General features: G+C 46.3%; 1 protein-coding gene across 4 annotated transcripts in view; it reads right to left on the reverse strand.

Annotated features, from left to right (window-relative positions):
• The window catches only part of TBC1D4 (TBC1 domain family member 4), a 656292-nt gene that overhangs the window by 278845 nt on the left and 355555 nt on the right, over positions 1 to 21892 (reverse strand). For 3 of the 4 annotated variants that reach the window (XM_078657429.1, XM_078657428.1, XM_078657430.1), the window contains one exon: positions 8258 to 8866. In XM_078657429.1, the coding sequence (XP_078513555.1) occupies positions 8258 to 8866 (609 nt within the window). Of the gene's footprint in view, positions 1 to 8257; positions 8867 to 20997; positions 21091 to 21892 lie in introns of those variants that run through there. The other variant, XM_078657431.1, reaches the window with a different exon arrangement.

The following is a 21892-nucleotide window of genomic DNA, read 5'->3' on the forward strand; positions in this document are numbered from 1 at the left end:
CACTGGAGCTGAAGCTGGGGATCTAGCTTCATCGGTGGTCTCACATAGTCTATCATTAACTCAAGGCGGGCGAAACAAAGGCTTGAGAGACACTGGCGAAATTGGAGGAGCCTCTCCTTCTGTGGCAAATCAAGGTGAGCCGAGTTTAAAAGCCCCAACAGTGCATGCAATCTTTATTAAAAAAGGTGGCACTGTAAACGCAAATGCAAATACGAAAAGTAATGCGGCGGCTAACAACACAGCTGCGGATACGAATGATCTTGCCCCCCTAGAGCCCCTTGTCAATGTAGCGGGCAGAGACAAGCGAAAAGGAAATGATGATCTAGGTGACTCTGAGTCTGCCATTTCAGACGGGAAGTTCTATTCTATGACTGATCTATCTGTTGTATCTGAGGAAGATTGTAACAGTCTCCCAGGAGAATGGGGAGATGAGGCTGATTCCACGGGGGAGGATGATGAGTATGAGCCTTTATCTACTCAGACCCTGGGTCCCGTTGACGATCAAGAAACTGTCAGACGCAATCTAGAAGTGGAGAATTCTGTAAATGTCATGTTCCCCCTTTTGCAACCTGCTTGGGAAGCAGAGGAAAATGGGGGAAGTGGCGGACAAGAACAAGATTGTAACCATAACCAAGATGGAGCAGATACTGAAAGGGATGCTGCCACCTTGGACCTTATCTATAAAAGTATCATGGCACACCGTGCAGAGACTAAAGCGGAAAGTAACCGCACACAGGGGGGGCGGTCCGGAAGCTCCAAAACACGATGCGACGAATGGTTAAAACCCTCAGTGAGCTGACTACGAGAGTAACTGAGACGGAGGAGCATATCTCTGGTGCTGAGGACTCGTTAGTAAAGCAGCAGGCGGCTATAGAAAATCTGCAGTCAACTACCGCAGATGTAGAATGGAAATTGATGGACTTGGAAAACCGCGCAAGGCGCAATAACTTAAGGGTCTTAGGTATACCTGAATCAAAAGAAGGAAAAGATGTTCCTAAGTTTATCATTGAGGTGTTCACAGAAGCTTTCCCTGAGCTAAGTGAATGGCACTGGGAGAATGAGATTGTTAGGGCACATCGATTCCCTTTCTCTCAGCGGAAAAATTATGGAGATACTAATGTGGCGGGTGGTACAAGACCTCTGCCGCGAGCAATTTTGATATGCCTTAATAATTTTATCCTGAGAGAGGCACTATATGATCTTGCACGCCCTGACAGACGACACACAGGCAATGGGTGTGAATTCTTTGTCCGTCCGGATTTTTGTCCTGCCACCATGAGGCAAAGATGGGAATTTCGCCAGCTGATTTCGCCATTTCAAGCGAAAGGAGCACAAGTGTTTCTTCTCAATCCGGCGAAGCTGAAAGTGATCTTTAAGGGGCAGACTAAACATTTCACATCTGAGATCAAAGCCCAAGAGTATTTAAAGCTCATAGATGTCAATAAGTGATGCCTTTCATTCTAGGGTAAATATAATCTGTTTTTTTGTGAATTCGGTGAAATTGCAAGTTTGGTGAATCAGGGTGAAGTTGGCTATAGCTGTTCTGAACTGTTCCCGAACTTTCAAACTTTTCTTTGCTTTTTTTGGATCATCAGTAGACTTTATCAGAGTTCTGCAGCAATGAAAGACTTCCTTAATATTGGTTTAATTTCACTCTGGTATGGATACATTGTGGTTATTAGTATGCGAAATAACCAGACTGAGTGTTTAAAGACTAATTTGCAACATATATTTTCTCTTTTTCTAACCAGATTGGCAATAAGCAGACTTGGTTAATGTAAGCTAATGTAAGTTACAGTCTGGTTAGGAGACACATTGTTTCTATTGTCATTTTTTCTCCTGTAAGATGGAATAAGGAATAATCAGAGCTATTAAGTGGGTGGCGGTCTGGTGGGTTTCGTTTTCTGTGGGGGGGGCACGCGTATACACTCTTATCACCGAGGACTATGTCCTTAAGCCCTGGTGTGGGAGGAAGGGAAGGGGGTAGGGAAGGGGGGGTGGGGTGCACTGGACGCAGTTTGGGTGGTGGGGGTTAAAAATAAAAAGAGATCATGAGCTCATGTTTTTTTGTCGTATTTGTAAGAGTGGTATGCAAGGCAGTTGTGGAACCATATTTTCGATTCCTGAAATCATGGAATGGCAGTTAGAACGCTAAGACTAGGTACATTGAACGTAAGGGGTCTGAACGCCATCAACAAAAGACAGCGGGTGGCTAGGGAATTGGTGTGGCTGCGCTGTGATATCATTTGTCTCCAAGAGACGCATGTAGCATGGCCAAAATGGAACATCTTGACTGAGCTTGGTTATAGTGTTTTAGCAAATACCAAGAACACTTGCACGGCCCGTGGGGTAGCCATATTAGCAAAAAATCATGTTACTGGCACAGGGAGGGTATTAGAGGATAGCGCTGGAAGATGGGCAATTGTTGAATGTGTTATAGGCTCCTCTAAATTTATGGTTCTACTTTCGACGAGTCAGCCGTGCTAGATTATCTCAATGTTGAATTAGCAATGTGGCCTACCCCAGTAATAGTATGTGGGGATCTAAATATAAATCTTCAATCGGGATCATGGCACAATGATGATTTTTTGTATGTGGGTAGGAAACCAAAGGTATATAGATCATTGCGATCATTTCTTATCTCACACGGTTTGGTCGATGCGTGGTCCCATCTTACGGGCTGCAATCCTGGTTATACCTTCTTTTCGGCACCCCATCAAAAGCTGGTGCGTCTTGATTATTTTTTTGTACCACAGGTTATGCTTTCAGGTGCACAAATACAGGTATTCCCGCAAGTTATGTCAGACCACGGCCCTGTCGTCCTTTCTATTGTATTTAACAGCCCTGTCAGTAAACCGAGGGAATTCACCTTTGATCGTAAATTGCTACTAGATTTAAAAATTCAAGGAGGATATGATGGATTGGATAGTAGAGTTTTTTAATCATAACAGGGGCTGTGCTGAGATGGGGATAGTGTGGGACACGTTCAAAGCCGCTCTTAGAGGGGAGGTCCTCAGTTATGGCTTACATGCGCAGAAGCAAGCACGTGCTCAGCTGCACCAATTGTATAGTAATTTAGCTGAGGCAGAGGAACAGCTAGTACAGGATATATGTTCGTGTAGAGATATTCTGGACTCGGCTGCGGAAGTCGCCCGGTGTAAGGCACAGGTAAACCACCATTGGAGCACAGAGGCGGCCAAAACTTATACCATTAAACGGCAGCTCTTATACGAGTACGGTGAGGCCAGTGGTAGGTGCTTGGCCCAGAAATTGAGGGCGCGAGAAGCCTCACAAAGAATTAGTACCATTAAAAATACAGCTGGGCAAGTGATAGAGAGTGAGACTGGAATAGTCGAAGTTTTTAGACAGTTCTACACTCGATTATACACTGGGGAAGACTATGACAGAAGTAAGGCCGCACCTCTACTTGAGCAATTCTGCGAGCAAGATCTGGATAGTGATATTGCATTAAAGCTTGAGGCCCCAATATCGATGTCTGAACTTGAGGCGGCTATTAAGGCACTCCCAGCAGGCAAGGCAGCGGGCCCCGACAAGTTTCCGTTAGAGATATACAAAACCTTTTTTCAAGCTCTGAAACATGATATGCTCGCCACATTACGGCTCGCGCAGACTGGGTTGTACCCTAAAACATGGGACGAGGCCAGTATTGTGGTTTTTAAGAAAAAAGGGAAACCCGCTGATCACCCAGCCTCATACCGACCCATCTCGTTATTAAATACTGACGGGAAAATATATTCAAAAATTTTGGCTGCAAGGCTTTCTGAAGTGATATCTCCAATGGTCTCTTTGTATCAGCATGGGTTTATTCCTAAACGTGGTACAACTGACCATGTCAACCGGGTGATTACCCTAATTGATTATGCAAATGGCATGGAAATACCGCTGAGCCTCATATTATTGGACGCTGAGAAAGCTTTTGATCAAGTATCATGGGCTTTTCTATGGGACGTGATAAAATCTCGCGGGTTTGGGCCAAAATATATACAATCTGTTCAGACATTATATCAACAGCCAACCGCTCAGATTTATTCAATGGGGCTTCAACCGGCACATGTCTTAATACAAAAGGGGACAAGGCAAGGCTGCCCGTGTTCCCCTCTCTTATTTGCCCTTTACATTGACCCGTTTTTAAAAATGTTGGAAAACAGTTCCCGGATCCCGCCAGTAATGATAGGCCAGCAACAATATTGCGTGCTCGCGTACGCTGATGATCTGGCCGTACTTTCTCCTAAGCCCGCGGTGGCGATGCCTGAGATCGAGCATTTGGCAGCAGTATTTGGGTCGGTATCGGGCTACAAGCTGAATACTGCGAAGACGCAGATTCTATGTGTCAATATCAAGTCTTTTATAGACTGCAGGGTCCTCACAGAAGTAACATACTTAGGGGTACAGATCACAGCATCTGCCACGGCCACTGTACATTCTAATTGGCAAAGGCTGCTCACTGGGACTCGTAAACAACTGGACCAGGCTGAATGTCTTCCTTTAACGTTAGTCGGAAGATGTAACACGCTAAAAATGATGGTATTGCCTAAGATTCTCTATTTCTATCGCTGCGTACCATTAGAGAGCCCCCTGGCAGACACTATGCAACTGCAGTCGGTCTGTATGAAATTGTTGTGGTCTCGTGGAAAGGAAAGGCGCGCAAAAAAATACATGGTTTTACCAAGGGCGGTTGGTGGCTGGGCGGTCCCAGATTTTCTTCTATATTACTATGCTTGCATGCTCCAGTACATGAACATCTTGCTTACAGGGGTAGGACCTGTGGATCTAGCATTACAACCGTCAATATATACCTTACTCCTTGGATCCGAAGTCGGGAATCGCCTTTTTCTTAATTTAGATTGGAACTACTATAAACGCACCAGATTTAAGGTGGTTGTTGCTGTTTTTAAGGTCTGGAAGGCAATTAAAAAGGTATATATAATGGAAAAAGCCTCCAGATACACTCCATTGACTGCCCCGATTCTGTCTCCTAGTATTTTTTGGGATCGTATAGTTGTGAGCTGGCGAAAGAGTGGCTTAATCATGTTAGGGGATCTATTTGTAGCGGATGGGTTAAAATCTTTTAATCAGCTGAGGGAACAATACCACCTACCAACTACACATTTTTTCAAGTATCTGCAAATCTGTGATTATTTATCGAAAATTAATATATCCATGTCTTTTAATCCCCTTATCGAGGCAAATAAGAAAGGTGCCCGGATAGGGGCACTTTATAATTTAATGCTTGGGGCTCTGTCCAATGATATAGAAAAACACATAAGTATATGGGAAAACAGATTAGGCTGTCAAGGGATTCCGTTTGAGAGGTCAATTGAATTAGCAGGGCAAGTACTTATGTCAGCCAATCTTATTACGCAACATTACAAAACTCTATTCTATCTTTATCATACACCAGATAAAATATCCAAATGGGGTGGCAATCCAGAGGGGAAATGTTTTAGGTGTAATGCTGTACAGGCAGACGTGACATATCTTTGGCACCTGTGCTAAACTAAGGGATTTGTTCGGGCATGTCAATAAGTTCTTGTCAGAGATACTGGGTGTTCCTGTCCAGCTGTCACTTATGCAGATCCTTTTGGGTCTGGATTCAGGAAGTGCTCATAATGTGTCCCCAAGCAACAATATGTATATGATGTTTGTAGCCACAGCGGTTTTAAGGTTGTGCATAGCCTCGTGCTGGCTACAAAACGATCCTCCTTCGTTTGAAGCATGGCGGACCCGGTTCCTTTTTACTTATAATACTGAATACAATCTCTGTGTTTTGAAAGGGAGACAGAAAAGGGCATTAGGACAGCAAATCTGGGGCTCTGTCTGTGCATATATGGCTCCAGAAGGTTGACCACTTGGGGAGGGCCCCTCACTGTATTTCTCTGTATTTTTCTGTACTCTTTCTCTGGAGGAATTTCCCAAAATATCTGTTCCACGGTATGATGTTTGTCATTGATTCTATTCCACTTTTACGTGATGAGAAGGTTTTTTTTTTCTTTTTGTTGTTGGATCATGTGCTCATGTTCTATGTATCTCAATAAAAAAAATTAAAAAATATATATATATTTCATGGTTGTTTGACAATTTGTTTCTATCTGAATGAACTCAGTGTTTTTATTTTGCACAGAGCTCTTTGGTCCAGACAAATTTCAATGAGCTAGTTTCTCGCGCTGACAGAGCATGCAAAGTTTGTACTAATTCAGTACAGTACCAAAACTGTGCTTAATCACATAGCGTAGCATCTTAATGAACAATTTTCTCAGATGCTTTGAAAAAGCAATTTTACATGCTTCACAGCATATAACAAATTCACAAAAATGAACTTTTACAATGAAAACATTAGGTAATGAGAGAGCTGATGATTTTGGGGTTCCCCCTAACCTAGGGGGAGCACCAAGCAGATGCCTTGAACACAAAGAGCATAAACAAAAAGCACATTTTGTTGAACTTCAGTGGTGATCCCATCATTTTAGGACCACCCCAAGCACAGTTATTGGCAAAAAACTGTGTCGAAGCACACCTTGATGGCACTCGGCCATCAGGGTGGCCCCGATGATGAAGCATGTCACCGACCAGGTCGGTGAGTGAGGGGTTCCTAATAAAAGAAGGACTTTCTTCTCCCTGATAACGAATCATCCCGTAGAAAATCGCTCTGTGAGCATTTTTTCTGGTGATACTCCTTATTATTTTTGTTAATTGAAAAAACAATCCCAACCAAAGGCCCTGCAAAGCATTATGGGACAAGATTAGCAGTGGCAGTGAATATTATAGTATCCAATATCAAAATATTTCTACAAAGAGCTGCAGTTCCACTGATCATCCCTAGATGTCCCTCACAAGTCAAATGCAAAGCATTGAAATTATTCTTACATCAAGCTGCAGTTCCACTGGTCGTCCCTAGATGTCCCTCACAAGTCAAATGCAAAACCATTGAAACCCTTTCATCAAGCATTTGCATTTGACTCGTGAGGGACATCTAGGGACGACCAGTGAAACTGCAGCTCTTTGTAGAATTCTTTGGATATTGTATACTATATAATATTCACTGCTCACTGCTAATCTCATCCCATAATGCTTTGCAGGGCCTTTGGTTGGAAATGTTTTTTTGCCAATAACTGTGTTTGGGTTTGTCCTAAGAGGATGGGACCACAACTAAATCGTTGAATAGGATGTGCTTTTTTGTTTTCAAGGCATCAGTTTGGTATTCCCCCTAGGTTAGGGAGGATCTCAAAATCATCACATCTCCCACTGCTTGCCTATTTTTCAGGTTCACCATTGTGGAAGTACTATATGCACTTTAGCATATAAAGATAGAAAAGCTTATTTTATCATATCTGGTCATGTACAGGAAGCTTTTTGCAATTAGTTTGCAATTTTAGCACAGTACAGCCAAGTACACAGTGTCTTCAGCTACGCTAGACTACGTGTACTGCGCAAAGTTTAAAGTATACTACGTGAAGCTACGTGTAGTGCTGCTACGCAAACTACGCCCAGGCTTAGTTTCATGGACGATATTAAGTGCTGAAAATACCAAGAAGACGATACCAATCTGGAACACCTATTTTTAAATGCACGAGTTGACCCCATGCAGGAACCGCATTATTAAGCGGATACCAAACGTTATTACCCAGATTACTAGAAGCCCCCTTTAATCCTCCTTGTAGAAACGCTGAAAAACAACTCGCCCCTTAATAAGCTAAGAATCAGACTCCTACATCCTCAGTTTGTGATTCCCTACAACAAATAACCTGGAGCTTCCCACTTCTCAGACAACAGAAAAACGCTGGAAGATTGACATGGATGTCAAATACACAGAATGTAATACAAAAAATACCGAACTCTCATCCCTGAAGAGCAGAAAAACACACCGAAGATCAAACCAAGATCTTCGCACAGATGACCACTTTGATATCTGTATATTGATGAAATCCCACACATCTGACACTCACAGATCCTGCTCATCGTCCCCAGTTATTTGCCTTACCTAAAAGCAGCTCCCTCTCTTGTTTCATTAGTGATCGACACATGGACGGATATGTCTCACCTTCACAATGGCGCCAATGGTCTTCACTTATGATTATATATCCCCTCTCGCTTCCAGTCCTTACCCCCTACTACATACTGTTTTGCCCATTGCGATATGGCAATCTTTTTCTTATTACTTGCTTTAAATAATAATAAAAACATACCTGAGAAATAAAAAGTTTTTGCAAAAAAATAAAAATACTAAAACATATTGTACCTGAAAGAGCATGGTTCTGTTCTTCTCTGAATCTGTGGGCTGTACATGACTGGGGGCACTTGCATGTCTCCGGCGAGGAGGTATTTTAACACTGGCATCGTGAACCCTCCTCTGCATGACCCCAGTTACGCTGTTGCACCGCGCGCGGAACTCTTGTGGATCGTCAAACCCAGAGTCCTCCAAAATCCGCTCATGGAAGGTGACCCGGCTTCCAGTCAGGTTTGTCTGGCTGCCAACAGTAAACATCCCTGAATGACCAGTCGTCCTGGCGTTGCCATTATCACACTCAAGTTCCTCAAACGGACTGTCCACAGGAGAACATGGCCCATCGCCCTCAGTGAGAGGCAGATCGGTGCACGAATCATTACTCCGCTGCTCACTCAACAGCTTCAGGCGCTGACGCTCATGCTGGCTGAATTTCTCAATGCAGTCATCAATTAGCGTGGAGGGAGCTTTTTTGTGAGCCACAGTCACTTTTCCACAGTACAGAACCTCAAACTTCTGAGAGTTGTAAAAAGCATCTTCACCATCTTTACTGCTCTTAGACTTAGAGTCCTCTTTCAATGCAACTTTGGAGACTTGTCGGATACTGCTTATAACTTCTGGAACCTGCAAAAAACAAAAACAAAAGGAAATTAATATATTGCACTTAGAGAATAAGCTAAGCAATAATAACTTTAAGAGGCAGAATCCCTTCTCCTTCTAAACAGAAAGATGATCAAATCGAGCAGTGCATGGTAATTTTAGAATAATACAAAATATGATGATTACAAAAGATACCACAGCGCTTGGCATATGCCTCTCATTTATAAAGTAACAACCATGTGATGTGTGCAGAGTAAAGAAAAACTGCAGTTGTAGGGTTAGCATAAATGTGTATAAGTCCGTTTCTCGTAAATATCCAAATCGAAAACAATTTTAGTAAGACGAAACCCTTTCACTGATAATTTCACAAGCCATGGAGATGTTTCTCCTGTCCCACACTTCGTTACCGTGTTGTGTACGTTTATGCATAGTGTTTGGGTGAGAAACGCCTTAACTCCTTGCAAATGTTAGCGAATCCTACAATGTTAACCACATTGTGCGTCTTACCATCTTTTTCAATGGCCACTCTCCTGGGAACAGCAATGTTCTCGCGCATTACCACACTTATCATAGTGGAAGATTATGACCTATTGGTGCAATCTTTTGCATCCTTAAGTGCATCCTACACCAATAATATCTAGAGTTTGACCTGAGAATCAAGATCTGGGGTTTGTGGGCACAGTCGCTATATTTGTCTACAGAAGTATTACCTATGAGGACAAGAATTGCTAAAAGTCGATCTCGGCATGTCTGACATACATGTGGGCATGACGGCTCAGGGAAATAGCAGGCGGCTGAAGCAACTGTCTACGACCCACATGTAGGCCTGGGCAATCATTTAATTACTGAGACGTAATTTGCGCAATTTTTGCATAAATTCCCAAATTAAGCTACTTTTGCACAGTTATGTGCCATTTGAAGTAAAAAAAATCCACAAACATGCAGTTTGCAGTAAAAATGTACAGCAAGTGGCTGTCGTTCGCAGGGCTTTTGCTTAAATGGGTCCTTGCACCAAAAATTGACGAGAGGATGCATTTGCACTTCTATATAGCATGAAATAATGGATTCACATTTTGTGTAATTTTTATGTAATTTCGATAATACACCAAAAGCTAATTACGCAATTTTGGTACACCCTTACCCGCAGGTCACAATTTCTAAACACCGGAAAGACCAAATCAGCCTTTCATTTTTCTAAGTATATCAACAGACTTTTAATAAATTGTATAATAGTTGCATTGCATCCAAAACACCAACAACTGTGGTATTAAGTGCAATACAAAAATACCTTATTAGTATCACATAAGCAGTCAATAGAGCAGCGTTCTGTAACTTTGCCTTTTTGTGATATTCTTCAACTTGTTCTTATTTTCAGGTGCTCCCCACCGCTGTGCTGTGGAACACCAGTTCTTAACATTTGTACTTCTGTGGACCCCCAACTGAATCATTACTGAAACCTGGGGACCCTCCTCCCCCCACTGAGTCATCATAGGGAGCCAGGGACCCCCCTGCCTAAGCAACACCGATGATTTGCACCTCAAAACAATACACACAAAAATACAAAAACAAGTATTCACCAAGCAAAAGCTCAAATATTGAAAGGTTTTAACAATTGAAAATCAAATATAGAAAATAAATTGTTTCTCTATTTGTATGCTTTATCTATTTTAATGTATTCATTGTAATACTATTTAATTTTGTAAAACAGGGGCGGGTCCCCTGAGTGGGCCTCGCAGACACGTAGTTCCCAACCATAGGTAAAGAACAAGCGCTGTATGTAAAACAACTCATAGGTTGATTGCTATGTATGCTAGTCGACTATCACAACTGCTACATACAAGCTGAAATAGCCATTGAGGGTAAAAAGAAATATAGGAGACTCTTTAAATGTGATAGTAATATTCAGACGAAACAAACTGCAAGGATTGAATGAACACACTGAGTCCACGAGTTACACGTGGATTCAACACAGACCTAATATTTCAAATCTGCAATGGTTTATCAAGGGATGTGTTTCTGTGCCCCTCCAACAACTGTGTTGTGTAGAACTGACTTGTAATGGGCGACCAACCAACAGAGAAACTGAGCTTATGTTTGGTATATTCTTATTTAAGCGAATGCCAGCAATACTGAAAAAAAAAGATATTAACGCAACAGAATATAAAAGCATAGAATTTACGCACATTATAAAAATATATTCACAACAAGTTTAAAAGTATAATTTAATTATTTTTTAAGAACTGAGAACTTGAATTTTATCTTTTACCTTCTATTTTGATAGGTAAATGGAATCTCTGTTTATTATTCCAGGTTTAAAAATACATAAGAATTATTAAAGAAATTAGAAATTGAGAAATTTTGATTTTGATCTGATAAGAAGACGCTGTAAAATGTAAGATAACGTTATTTTTTCTTTTAAAGTATTGGAGGAAACATAAAGGCAACCTTAGAGTATTATATTTTACAGTAAATGATTAACCAAATATAGAAGGACTTTCCGCAAACTGATACTTTGATGTACCAATCGAGTTTGACAAAGTCAACGACCACAAAGCCTACAAAAACACCATGAAACCAACAGCAACGTTCCCCAAAGAAGCATAATCGGAAAAGCAGAAACAAACACTGGCAAAGTCAAGAGGTCTCACCTTTTGGTTTTGCTAATGCTGTTCAACAACTGAACAGCCAAAAAGACACCTCAAAGTGCGTCGTATGTAAATCCATCCCAACAAGAATGAAACAAAGGATATTTAAGGAGTGCATGTTTTTTAGAGCACTTGGCAGGGCAGCTTCTTTAAAACAAAAGATTTACAAGTCACTAGAAACAAATAGATTAATAGAGTAATCACAGCAGAACGTAAAAACAAACCGTGTGCATGAAGTCGGTCATTACAGATGTCAGTGTAATGCAAGGGTCTGGGAATCTCCGCTAATCTCATTTTAACATGGAGCCGACAAAAGCACAGGCCTGTGTAAGCTACTACCAGAATGGTGTCTGCTGAGCCCCATGGATGGCAGTGGAGATGGTGTCTGGTGGGGCCAGAGCCCCAATGGCATCCCCTTGTCATCCTCTGGTAAATGGATACCCAAGAGATGCAGGAGGAGAGGGAGACGACGAACCATCAGCTTCCACTTCTCCACCACCCTTGGGTCCATGGAGAATCTGTGGAGGTGACGGATCAGTGCCCGCCCTGATAATAAAATTAAAACCTGTTTTTTTCTTTTTACTGGTTAAAAGAGATGAAAACGCAACTCGTTTTCTGCATGGTTATGTCCCAGTAGTGGCCAGGTTCCGCTGCGTGCATCTTATGTAGAAAACCATGGAGTGCAAATCCACACCAAGATGGTGAAGCTCACATTAGGCATCTCCCTGCAATGAGATATAAAGGGATCTAAACCATGGATATTCAAATTAGGTCCAGAAGGCTGGTTCCATGTCCACGTAACCAGTATCCAGTTAACTACTGGCTAACTAAATAGGTTAGATTTAGATTCATAGCAGATAAGTGCATTATACGATGACATCCTGATGTTATGGCATGGATGCAGTCCTCCTAGACCTACAATGTTCATCCCGGATCTTGACAGTGTATTCAAACCTCCTCTTGAAGCCTTCCTGATACCTATGTACTCGTGTAAGGCTCTTATTAGTATATTTGAGCTTTAGTCATGTTTAAAATATGGTAACATCTTATTTCAACATTACAGTAACGGTCAAGGAAGCCAGTCACATTTATAGCATACCGGATGGACACCAGCATCACCTAAAAAGAGGAGTAACAAAAGATATCTGCATGTGTAGAAGTGTTACTGGGTGCTACCCAATATATGTAATCCACTTAGGACTTCAATCAAATAAAATGTAGATTCCACACAACCTTGGCAAGTATTGCCGTGACTTTGGACATCGTCTAAACAGCGGATGGCACAGAAGTGACCGGGCAAAACATGATCCACGTCTACAAAGGCACACAGTAAATTAGAACAGGTCTGCCCTTCACTGTGGTGAGATTCCATTCAAACATAAAAGTACATTAGTCAACTTGAAAATGCCCTAATTTCAAGCGATAAAATTGCCTCACTAGAGAAACAGGAAAAAACAAACAAGATTCCGCAGGCCTCAGGAAATATTGTCAAACAACCACAAGCACTTTTCATTATAAGTTATTGCGGATAGTAAGAAACTCAAGCAAAACAACCTTCTATCTATGCTCAGGAAAATTTGGTATCTGCAAACTGTTTTCACAATTCTTTGCCTTTAGCTAAATTATTTTCCATTTGTGCCCCACTCCTTTCACTTGTCCGGCAAAACACAAGGCTGGCGCACCACATATCTGAACCTCTAATACAACTGAAAGCCAGGTAAGCACCCTGCCGGGTGAACAAGGCCAACAGAGGTACTGCCTGAGTCTGGTGGACTTCTATGGCATATTGGTTCCAGGGATTGCATCTGTTACCACTGATGATGATGAGGAGGAGAGATTCGAGTGAGGGAGAATATGTGCCCAAGCAGAATATGTTCAGCAAGAAATGCCTGCTCCAGTTCTAAAGGCGAGGGCCAATAACCTGGAAGCGGTCCAATAATGGCCGCCACAGCCCACTGTGGTAGGCTATAAAGTTATTAGAACATTGTCCTTTAAAAAAAAAAATCACACTGCTCATAAGCATTCATCTCTGCTTTATGAGTGCACTTCTGTGCTGTTCATTCTTCAGTTAGTGCTGTTTTCTCTCCCCCACAGCCTCTGTCTACCTCACTCCTAAGCATAACTACTACGTGAGGAGACGGAAGCGAGGGGAAGTCGGAGGCTGTGAATTGAAGCACTGAAATCTTGATAGCAGTGGGGTTATGCTGGTGTTTATGACGTGCTGCCGAGCCGCTGTATTGATTGGAGGCCCCAACATTCCAGTGCTCTAATTTACCATTACTGCCCGCACGTCAGGCAACGATGCTTCCAATAATTTAATAACCCTCAGCATAGTTAGGGGCCCGGGTCGCAGGCAAGGACGTATAACGGGGGTACTTAAGAGTAGTTATTGGCCTGCAGGTAAAGGAAATAAGGCTATTTCAATCCTGAATAAAAATAAAAAAATGGATCGCTGCCGAAGCTATTGCATACCGGAAGATTGGGGGAAAAAATACAGCTCCGTTCTCCCACAGCACTCCAAGCCACGTCCGTGCACGCCTGTTGGCATCTGACCCGGCTGTCTGGAATCCGCCGTTTGATTTTGAAAGAATAGAAGTACAATCCGTCACAAAAGGGGAGCCCAAAACACACTGGAGGGGCACTGGGACCTGGAAAATACCCCCTCAGCTGACCTATAACAAGAGCTACCGCCAGCAAAGGAAGGGGTCTGACTGGCTGACCAGCTCCCAGGCTGCCATTCGGGGTGCTAATACGATTGAAATTGATTGAAAATGTCATTATCCAATACTAGGTCAATAATAATGACCCCAAGCTGCATATCCTCAATTCTGTAACCTATATCAGCATCTCACATACAACTTCCGGCTGCGATTTACAGATGTTATAATGGCGACTCTATGACTCACAACAATTTAATTATTCGGGTATTACTAAATAATTGTTGTTACATTCCCAGTAAAATCGTATAAAATGCTATACGTGTGCATGTATACATCACATGTAAGATACCCATCCATGCAAGGCAAACCAGATTTTAATTAGTTTGATTGAGTATAATAGGTCACATATAATGTTTGGAATTACTACTAGGCATCCAAACACGTGGACGGGCAAACGTTGTTAATTTAGGAGTAAAGTGACTTTTCGAACATTTTAATATTCTGCGATCCAATGAAAGTCAATAAGAACAGAAGGCTCGGCATTGTCTTATGTCATGTCATGTGTAGAGAGCCACCCGGCCTCTCACCAACATTGTAGCAACACACACACACGCACGCCTTCACCCTCGGGACGGGCACGCCCGAGGTATATATTAAAAGCGCGGAAGACCGCTCGGGGTCTTTCCGGCATACCCTACAACTAAGTGTGTGTGTCCCATTATTGTGATTGAGCGCTGCGCGCGAGGCCCTGACCTCGCCCACCACACTGGCGACGAGGCCGGTTCTGCTCCTACCCGTGCCTGGCCGCCCTGCCGGAGCTGTCCGCTCCTCACCTGTCGTCTGCTGCCGGCCGCCCCTGCTCTGCTGTTTTCCCGGGCCGCGGAGCTCGTCCGCCGGCCTGCTGTGCCTGCTCAAAGTCGGCTCCCCGCCCACGCGCCTCCCTGGTTGGAGCGCGTTCAGCTGGCGGGAGCCGCCTGGTGAGTGCCTCGCCCCGCGGCCTTTGCCCGGCCCCCGCGCTGCGAGTGCTGCCGTCTGGGGCTTGCCCCGCTCTGCATCCAGCGCGAGTGCGCTTCCCGAGCGTGCTGCCCCGGAGGGGGAGGGGTGAACAGGGGAGACGCTGCACGTCAGCCCCGAGGCACAACCACGTGGTGCCTCCAACGCGTGTCTGGCCCTCCGCCTCATCCTGCCGTGTCCTGCGCGTCTGTGCTCTCCCAGGAGCAGGTGGGAATATCGAAGTCTGCAGCACATGGAAAAAAAAATATAATAATAACACGGTGGACAGTTACAAGTCACTACACAGGGATCAACAGTCTCATCAAACATTGGCAAGTGCAACTGTTCCATCATTTTGAGATTTTCGCTACAGGGTGGCTGTCCTGCCACCACCCACGCCACGTCCAGGGTGCGAGTCACTTGTGCCACCGTCCGCCCACCTTCCTTGCCGCACCGCGACGTGCAATTCTGTGATAAACAAGCACTGGCCAACTCAACTTCTGCCTCACGTGGGAGCCCCGTGTCAGGAAGCTAGACGGTCACGTACTCACCATCCTGACTCCGTTCCACGCTGCGCGGACCGCGCAGGTGAGGTGTGATCCAAGGGAAGGGTCACCATCATGAACGACGCCGCCACAGGGGGTGCGCCCACGTGGACGGCCGCACATGCCGCTACGCCACGCCCACCTCCACGGCGCGGAGCAGACACTCACATAGTCAGCCATGCCCACACTGGAGTGGCCCCGCTTCCGCCATTCAGCGAGACTGCAGACCCAGCGACTGCGGCGCCGCGATGGAAGGCGTGGCTGGGGCGCTTGAACCTCTACTTTAGAGGCACCAGAGAAACTGATAACACCGTGAAAAGATCACTTTTGATCCTGTATGGAGGCCCAGAAATCTACGACCTTTTCGAGTCTCTCCCGAACACCGGTGAGGACGATGACTATGACGCGGCGGTGGCCGCGCTGAATACCCACTTTGACCCCCAGGTCAACACAGACTATGAGAAATTCAAGTTTAAGCGGGCGTGGCAAACTGAGGCCGAATCAGTGGACATGTATTATGCGAGGCTGCGCCGGCTGGCCAGCAGCTGCCCGTTTACAGAACCACGTGAGGAAATCAGAGACCAGATAATCGTAGGGTGCAAATCAAAACTTCTACGGAAGCTCATCCTCAGACAACCGGGCATCACGTTGGATGCCATTCTCGTCCTTGCCCGCTCCCATGAACTGTCGGATTCCAGAGCAGACGAAATGGAGCTGGCGCTCCGGTCCCCCATAGCTCCGCAAGCCACACCCAAACTGGCGCCCATCAAGGAAGAAACTGTTGACGCGATACAGAGGAGACCGACGGGAGGTAGAGCTCGACAGTGGCAGACCCGGGACGCTCAGTGTGCCTACTGTGGGGGAGACCATGCAGGGACCGCTGTGTGCAACGCGAAGGGGAAGACGTGCTCGAAGTGCGGCAGACTCAATCATTTTGCCGCGGTGTGCCAAGGAGGACGATACAGGCCCAATGCCCAAAGGGCGCGAGGCGGATATGGATCTCGGTCGATGACATCCAGAGTGAGACAACTGTCGCTGGAACAAGAACACCCGCCGCCCGACACGAAGGCACAAGAACGGAAACCGTACTATGAGGACGAGGAAGACGATGAAGTATATGTAGTATCCTATGTCAGCAGGATATCCACCCGGAAGAGACCACCACCCATGTGCACGATCTCTGTGGAAGGATCAGAGATCAGAGCACTGATTGACACCGGAGCCTCCGTAAATGTCATGGACTCTGACCAGTATGAACAGATGTCGCCTAAACCCACACTGGCCCCGACGAACGCTCGAATATACACATATGGAGGCACCGAACCCATGCCGCTACGCGGCGTCATCAGCACCACCATTCGCAATGGGGAGTACACAACGGAGGCCCGGTTCCACGTAACTGAGGGGAAGAAAGGTACACTGCTCAGCTGCAACACAGCGGAAGACCTCGGGCTGGTCTTCTTCGCCAACCAAGTCCACCAATCACACGCTGATACCATACTAGGAGACTTCCCTGCGCTCTTCAGTGGCCTCGGAAAGCTCAAAGGCAAGAAGGTCAAACTGCACATAGACACCTCTATCCGTCCCGTTGCCTTGCGACACCGAAGGGTGCCCTTTAACCTCCGTCCTCAGGTTGAAGAGGAGCTGAAGAAGCTCGAAGCCCTTGACGTAATCGAGAAGGTGTCAGGACCGACTCCATGGGTGTCTCCACTGGTGGTTGCCCCCAAACCCAAACAGCCTGGTGCCATCAGGCTGTGTGTTGACATGAGACTGCCGAACACTGCTGTGAAGCGGGAGCGCCACATCACGCCCACCATGGACGACATCGTCGCCGACCTCAACGGGGCGAAGTGGTTCTCTAAACTTGATCTCAACGCGGGCTACCACCAGTTAGAACTTGATCAGAGCAGCCGGTACATCACGACCTTCTCCACCCATGTCGGGCTCCGGCGATACAAGAGGTTAAGCTTTGGAGTGTCATCGGCGGCCGAAGTGTTCCAGAATGCAATAAAGGAAGTTCTGTCTGGGCTGAGTGGGGTCATCAACTTGAGCGACGACATTTTGATCTACTCGAACACGCTGGAGGAACACCATGCACATCTTAGGGCCACCCTACAAAGAATACAGGAACATGGACTAACCCTCCACAGAGACAAGTGCTCCTTCTACCAAGAAGCAGTGGACTTCTTCGGCTACCGATTCACGCGCGAAGGGCTCCGGGTTGACCCAAAGAAAGCGGAAGCTATCCAGAATGCCAGCACGCCCAGAAACCCCACCGAGGTGAGGAGCTTCCTCGGGATGGCCACGTACTGTGGCCGGTTTATACCCAACCTGGCTGACCTGGCCGAGCCCCTTCGTGCACTCACCAGACAGGACCATGAATGGGAATGGACAGGCGCGGCAAACCAAGCTTTCCAGGAAATCAAGGCGAGCCTTCTGGACAAGGCCACGATGGCCTACTTCCAGCCACGCAGGAAGACCGAATTGGTCGTGGACGCCAGCCCCGTAGGCCTCGGCGCTGTTCTACTGCAGGAATATGGCCAAAATGACTGGAAACCCGTTGCATATGCGAGCAAGGCCCTCACGGACACTGAAACACGGTATGCTCAAATCGAGCGAGAAGCGTTAGCCATCAAGTGGGCCTGCCACCACTTTCACTTGTATCTCTGTGGCCAACCCTTCACCATTGTAACCGACCACAAACCACTCTTGCCCCTGTTCACCGGCTCCTCCAGGCTTGCCCCACCGCGGATTGAACGGTGGGCCGTCCAGCTACAAGGCTACAATTTCACCCTGGTCTTCCGGCCCGGCGCCCATAATCCAGCGGATTACTTATCCAGGCATCCAGATGTAACCAGGAAGGCAACCCCGCTGGCGGATGGTCCATTGGTGGAGGAATTCGTCCACATGGTGGCCGTGGCTGCCTGCCCAGAAACCCTCACCCTGCAAGAGATCGGAAAAGCCACTGTTGAAGATGAGACTCTGACCCGTGTCAAGAGTGCCCTGGACACTGGAAGCTGGACTCGGTTTCTGGAAGGAGCTCAAGGACTGCGTCCGGAAATAAGCCATGCCCGACAACAGCTATGGCAGATCCGCCATGAATTGAGCGTTGGGGATGAAGGTATTATACTGCGAGGGCATCTCATTGTGGTACCTATAAGCCTCCAACAACAGACCCTCGCGATCGCCCTCACGGGCCACCAAGGAACAGCCAAGACGAAGGCAAGATTACGCAACAAGGTATGGTTCCCGGCCATGGATCGCATGGTGGATGAGTTGGTGCGCTCCTGTCATGCCTGCACCATCACAGGGTCAGACCCAGCCCCAGCCCCAGTTATCACAGAAGAAGCGGCGACAACACCCTGGTCTCAGTTGAGCATAGACTTCGGGAGTTTCCCAGACGGTCGACACACGCTGGTGGTCGTGGACTCTTTTTCGAAATTCCCAGTCGTGGAGCTGCTATCCTCCACAGCATTTGGACCAGTCAAGAAAGCGTTGGACCACGTCTTTGCCACTATGGGACTCCCCGAAGAGGTGAAATCGGACAATGGACCCCGCTTTCAAGGGCGAGAGTTCCAAGCATATCTGGAGGGTCTGGGGATCAAGCACCGCAAGATCACACCGTTGTGGCCGCAAGCAAAGGGCGAAGTGGAGAGACTCATGCGGACCCTCAACAGGGCGCTCCGCATCGCCGTCAACGATGGCAAAGACCCGGAAGCTGCGCTGGACCAATTCCTGAGTGCATATCGACAGACCCCTGATAGCACCACCCGTTGCGCACCAGCGCATGTCCTGTTCAAAAGAGCACCAAGAGGCAACATCCCGGCGTCCTCTACATGGACCCCTGAAGAGAGAGACGGTGCTGCCATCCAGGCACGGAGAATGGTCACGAACCAGTAAGCAAGCGAAAGAAGACATGCCAGACACCCCGGGTTGCAAGAAGGTGACATCGTCGTGGTACAAGATCGGCACCCGGGGTGGAAATTTAGAACCCCGTTTGAACCAGAGCGATGGATCGTGGAGAAGATTAGGGGAACAATGGTGACTGCCCGCCTCGGCCAACAGACCGTCACACAAAATGTATCGTGTTTCAAAAGAATAGGAGTGCCGGACGGCACTCCCCAGGAGGCCGACGAAACCATCGATGTCGGCACAGATGGTCCGGATGATGGAAGAACGGGGGCCCAAAACTCCGTGCCCCTCCCGAGCCGTGACCAGCCAGGAGAAGACAGGCGTCACCTTGGTGTGCCCCGAAGTGAAACAACTGGGTGCACTTCTTCCTCCCGTGATGCAACAACAACCCCGGCTGGGGCTGTTGAGTCCCCGGCCCGGTCCAACCACAGGTACCACCTGCGGCCCAATCCTGGGCCAAGCCAAAGACTCCAAGACTTTATGTGCACTTCCCCTTAGCTATTGTGTTTTGGACAGTTTACATGTGAACTAAATTGAAGGAGGGATGTAGAGAGCCACCCGGCCTCTCACCAACATTGTAGCAACACACACACACGCACGCCTTCACCCTCGGGACGGGCACGCCCCGAGGTATATATTAAAAGCGCGGAAGACCGCTCGGGGTCTTTCCGGCATACCCTACAACTAAGTGTGTGTGTCCCATTATTGTGATTGAGCGCTGCGCGCGAGGCCCTGACCTCGCCCACCACATCATGGAAGCCCCATATAGCTTAACATACGTCGAGTAATGTGCAGCGATTTCCTCTTTATTCTTTACTTAACATTATTTAATGCCCATATGAATTCCGTCAGATATTCTAGATTTCAAAAAACAGCGAATAGCAAACGCATTAGCCTCCGTTATAATAATATCTCTCTATTTATGGAGCACTAACTGAATCATGATTTCAGCTTTAAATCACAGTAAATGCTTTGAAGCATTTACCACTCATTGGTACTCATTTTATTCGGCAAGGAAGGATGTCCTTAATTGACCTAATAAACTATTTTACATCTGCTAAACTATTATCTAAACTTCTGCATGTAACTTTGTTTCCAATTTAAAACCAACTTGTCACGTTTAATGCGGCTTTTACTATCATATTACTCAAAATCGGGCTCTACTACGCATATTCACATCAGCAGAATAATTCCTCCTGCTCTCTGTGTAAAACAAAAACAACTACCAGGGTTAGTGGGCCCGCACGGACCATGCATCAAAAATCACCGGTTTTTTTATTATTATTATTTTTTTAAATAAGAAACACAAAGGGTGTATTATAATATAACAGCAAGGAGATTTTGTTCAAGTATAAAACAAATGGAACAATTACACAAATAAAAAGAATCAACGAGAATACCTTTCTCCTTTGAAACCAGTTAAAAAGTTGCGGCATCCTGACGTGAAGTCCCGCGCGCTCCCATCAAGAGTCACGAGCGACCGCACTCCCTCGCGCCCAAGTACTCTGAAGTACGCTGAGAGTTGGCAGTGATTTCTTTCCAAGCCTCTCCGAGAAGGGACAGACAATGACATCACCAAGTTTTCTAAAAGTAACCGTTGGGCTTTCACCAAACAAAGCGTTTCCTGAAAGGGTTAGTGCAGGAAACGCGTGCACCGGCTGGGCTGGCAAGGGGGGACCCAGGGAGAGCCAGGCGCGAGCTGGTCTCTCCCTGGGCGTGTTCGCGCGAGAATCAGTAAGCAGGTGGGGTTGATTGGGGGGAGGTATTAAAGGGAAGTCAGGCTGGCGGTTGGGCACGGCGTTAGAGGGAGGCAAGGGAAGGGAGGTTCTTTTTGCCCCACCCTCCCTCCCTTTATTCCTTAGTTAGGTTTTTACTTGACGGTGCTCTGGGCGCTGCTCTGGTCTTCGGGCCTTGCCACTTTTAGGACAGGTGTCTTTGTTCTTTTAGGAGGCGGTTTTGGCTAGTGGGGTGGGCAGCCTGGAGCGGGTTGGCCATCCTGAAGGGTAGCTCGTTGGGTAATCCTGGGGGTATTAGTCAAGAGTTAGTTTCGGGTTCTGTTAGGTAGGGAGTTTAGGCATAATGTGTAGATTGGAATTTTATGATATAAATAAATAATGAATGTGTTCAAGAAATGTATTATGCACCTGTCTTAAAATAAAGTGGCCTTTCTTGCTCCTTGAAGAAGTGTGGACAGTGATTTCTTGCGCGAATACACGGCAGCCGGCCTCTTTGGGTATGTTACAACAAATTCACAGTTGTGTGTTCATTCCGATGCAGGGTAAAACAAACACTGTC

The sequence above is a fragment of the Lissotriton helveticus genome, chromosome 8 (assembly GCF_964261635.1).
Source record: "Lissotriton helveticus chromosome 8, aLisHel1.1, whole genome shotgun sequence".
NCBI lineage: Eukaryota > Metazoa > Chordata > Amphibia > Caudata > Salamandridae > Lissotriton > Lissotriton helveticus.